This window comes from Cucumis melo, chromosome 11, assembly GCF_025177605.1.
Source record: "Cucumis melo cultivar AY chromosome 11, USDA_Cmelo_AY_1.0, whole genome shotgun sequence".
In the NCBI taxonomy this organism is placed as follows: domain Eukaryota; kingdom Viridiplantae; phylum Streptophyta; class Magnoliopsida; order Cucurbitales; family Cucurbitaceae; genus Cucumis; species Cucumis melo.
The window spans coordinates 980,554-983,642 of NC_066867.1; the positions used below are offsets into that span (position 1 = coordinate 980,554).

A 3,089-nucleotide genomic window follows, 5' to 3' on the forward strand; every position below is an offset into this window, starting at 1 on the left:
CTGAAAAAAATGTCGTTTAGATTTGGGTAGTCAAATCTAAACAATGGTGTACAAAAAGTAGCCAAATTTGAACGATCGTATACAAAAAATCCTAAAAAAAAATCGTTTAGATTAGGGTAGCCAAATCTAAACAATCGTGTAAACACAACTTAACTATATATTTCTTGTTAAATTATAATGTTTCATGGCATTGTTTAAAATTTGTCATTAAATTGTCTAACATGAGTTTTACAAAATCAAATAAATAAAGAGTATAGAAAATGTAAAGTATATGGTTCACCGACAATGACATATAACATTTATATAGTTTACTGGCAGTGTACTAGCTACCATTTCTACAAAACAAGGAAAGAACAACTTTTATTAAAGAGAGTAACGTTAACCTAATATAATATAAATGATACACCTCTCTATTGTTAGAGAGTTTATATAATGCGTTAGTCTAAACCCTAGAGACATAATCGTAAATGAATATACAATTAAATATGTCATGTATGAATTCTTAGGAGGATGTTGCCCCTAACCCCCACTTAGGTTCAAAATCTTTTACATTAAAAACCGAGTCCTCCATCCTTAGACACATTCACAACAATAAGCATAATTCAAATGACGTAAATAAGTACTCCGATTAATTTTGAAATAAATACTAAAAGTATGACTGATCATAAATTGAAACCAAGACAAAAACCATGAAATCTAATACGAAACTTACAAAGTTTAAAAAGAATTGAGGTAGCCAAAGGAAAACATTACACACATCCATGCATTAACTTCTAACCATTAATTTCAAAATTGTATCTTCATATTCTCTTTATGCTATGAAAGAAAAAAAAAGTCATCACTTTTTAGTCTCTTACACTTTGCTTGAAGAAACAATTTAGTTGGTGAACTTTTTTTACCAAAAATTCCTCGGATTCATTCCTTTCCAAGAGAAAGAAAAAGAAATGACAGAAATACGAAAGTATTAAAAAGAACAGTACAAGCCGCTCTATTCAGGTGAGCTGTACTCATTAAATTCCGGCGTCCACTGCGGCACTGAGAAACCACCATCGCCGCCGTGACCGCCACTCCACGACGACGGAGATACCAACCCCACAGCGGTCGATGGGGGGGACGTCATGGATGATGTCAACGACATTTGATCATAGAGATTGATGGCCGGAGATTCGGAAACGACGGCGTATTGGTTGGGAGTGGTGGGGGCCGGGGAGGGTCGGAGTCTAACATTTTCGGGGAAGTTGAGCTTGGCTTTGTTGCCTCGGAAGCGGAGGGCGGCCTCGTCGTAGGCTTCGGCAGCTGCTTCTGCGGTGTCGAAAGTTCCCAACCAAACTCTGACGGCTCGGAATGGATCTCTAATCTCAGCAGCCCATTTCCCCCATGGCCTTTGCCTCACTCCTCTATATCTTCTTCTTCCTTCTTCTTCTCCTCTGTTTCTTCTTGCTTCTCTCTCGTATTCGTATATTCCCACCACATTTCTTCCATCTTCAAAATAAACCAATAGCAAAATTTGTGACTTGACAATTCCTTTAAATATTACAGGCATGCAAAAATAATCGTACCAGCAAACATAGTACAATTTAAAAACATATAACAAAATTTAGATTTAGCTCTCAAATATTGGTGATAGACAAGTTGATGTTAGTACGCGAAAAGACCAAAATTCCTATATATAGGAATCTATCTGTCGTTAAGATTTTGTTATATTTGCAACTCTTTACCAATGTTATTATATAGATATTATAAATTTTAAAAATTCAAATAGTTGCGATTACCTATGTATATTAAGGTTGAAACTATAATTTGAGAAATTTTTGAATCTATATAAAAAAGATTGTCACATTGGGAGAACTTTCTTGTGAAAAGTTGAATTCAAATATTCTTATTCTCTGGTCATCTTTTTCCAATTATAATAGTTAAATAGAGTGAATTTTTGGACCTCATAAAAGTTTAATACCATTGAAATGTATAAGTCAAAAAAGTAAAATTAAACTGTGTAATACTAGTAGTTAGATCAGAACACATGCAGATTTTTCTAATCTAGATCTTGGAAATTTCACATCAGAAGAAAAAAAAACAAAGAATGCTCACAAACGTTCTTATAAAATCGTACTATGTTATTTAGAACATAATATGTCCAATCACAAATTGTCATATGATAAATGAACAAAAAGTATTTCTTACGTACCATTGAAAGTAGGGGAGTAATGAGAAGCGTTTGAGACGGAACTTAAAAGGGAGTGTTGTTGATCATCATCAAGGTCTTGTTGACGTCCTCTCTTGTGGGAATTATTATAAGACGAAGACGATGAACCAGTCGACAGAGTTCCGCTACCGACACCACCACCACTGCCGCTTCCTCCTCTAGGTGAGACCTGATCACCGACGACAACTTGGGTGAGAGCGGAGACGATGACGGAGGTCTCTTCCTCTCTGTTTAACCCAGAAAAAGAAGTTGAATATTGATGAAGCCATTCATTTTGGTCGGAATAAAAGTCTCTGCTACTAGAATTCGCCACCTTTGGATTAATAACAATAATAAGACACATCAAATTCTTGATATTATTGGATCAACTTTGAAAAAGAAAACTTGTAGAAAATGGGTATGTTTTTTAATTTTAATTTGAGCCAATTATTTATAATAATTAGGCAACTCATCAAGTTGGCCTTTGACTTTGAAAAACAAACATTACATTTTGTTTTTCTTTTAATAACCACCGTCTTCTTTTCAATCCCTTCAAACTTATGATTTTTACTGATCATTGCGTCATTTTGTACCACTGGATGTGTTATGATTAAGTTTCGATATAAATATCAATAAGACATATTGATAACTTTGGAAAAAGTTATAAGAACAAAAATTAAAGAAAATTTAAGCTAATAAACAAATATTTTATCATTTTCAGTTCAATGAACATATTTACTATATATATATTTATGACATTTTGATGTTTATTTTTTAGTAATTCGTGGATAATTTTTTGATGATGTAATAAAAATATGTTTATTCACCTCTCATATTGATATAGCCATGAAAACGTAGAAATATCGATGGATATTGACATATCGATGGAAATTTAATACTACGGTTA

General features: G+C 33.3%; 1 protein-coding gene across 1 annotated transcript; it reads right to left on the minus strand.

The window, feature by feature from the left end:
- Positions 1 to 763: 763 nt before the first annotated feature.
- LOC103497485 (ethylene-responsive transcription factor ERF110-like) lies at positions 764 to 2,596 on the minus strand. The gene is made up of 2 exons (XM_008459696.3): positions 2,186 to 2,596; positions 764 to 1,482 (listed from the first exon to the last, which is right to left on the minus strand). Exons 1-2 carry the CDS (start codon positions 2,544 to 2,546, stop codon positions 989 to 991), a joined length of 855 nt encoding a protein of 284 aa, XP_008457918.1. The 5' UTR covers positions 2,547 to 2,596; the 3' UTR covers positions 764 to 988.
- Positions 2,597 to 3,089: the final 493 nt, after the last annotated feature.

What these genes read in the sequence shown, in the direction of transcription:
- LOC103497485 (XM_008459696.3), bottom strand. Translation starts at nt 2,546, where the DNA reads ATGTGTCTTATTATTGTTATTAATCCAAAGGTGGCGAATTCTAGTAGC. An exon ending in TTACTCCCCTACTTTCAATG is followed by an intron (nt 1,483 to 2,185) that starts GTACGTAAGAAA and finishes TTTATTTTGAAG; the next exon opens with ATGGAAGAAATGTGGTGGGA.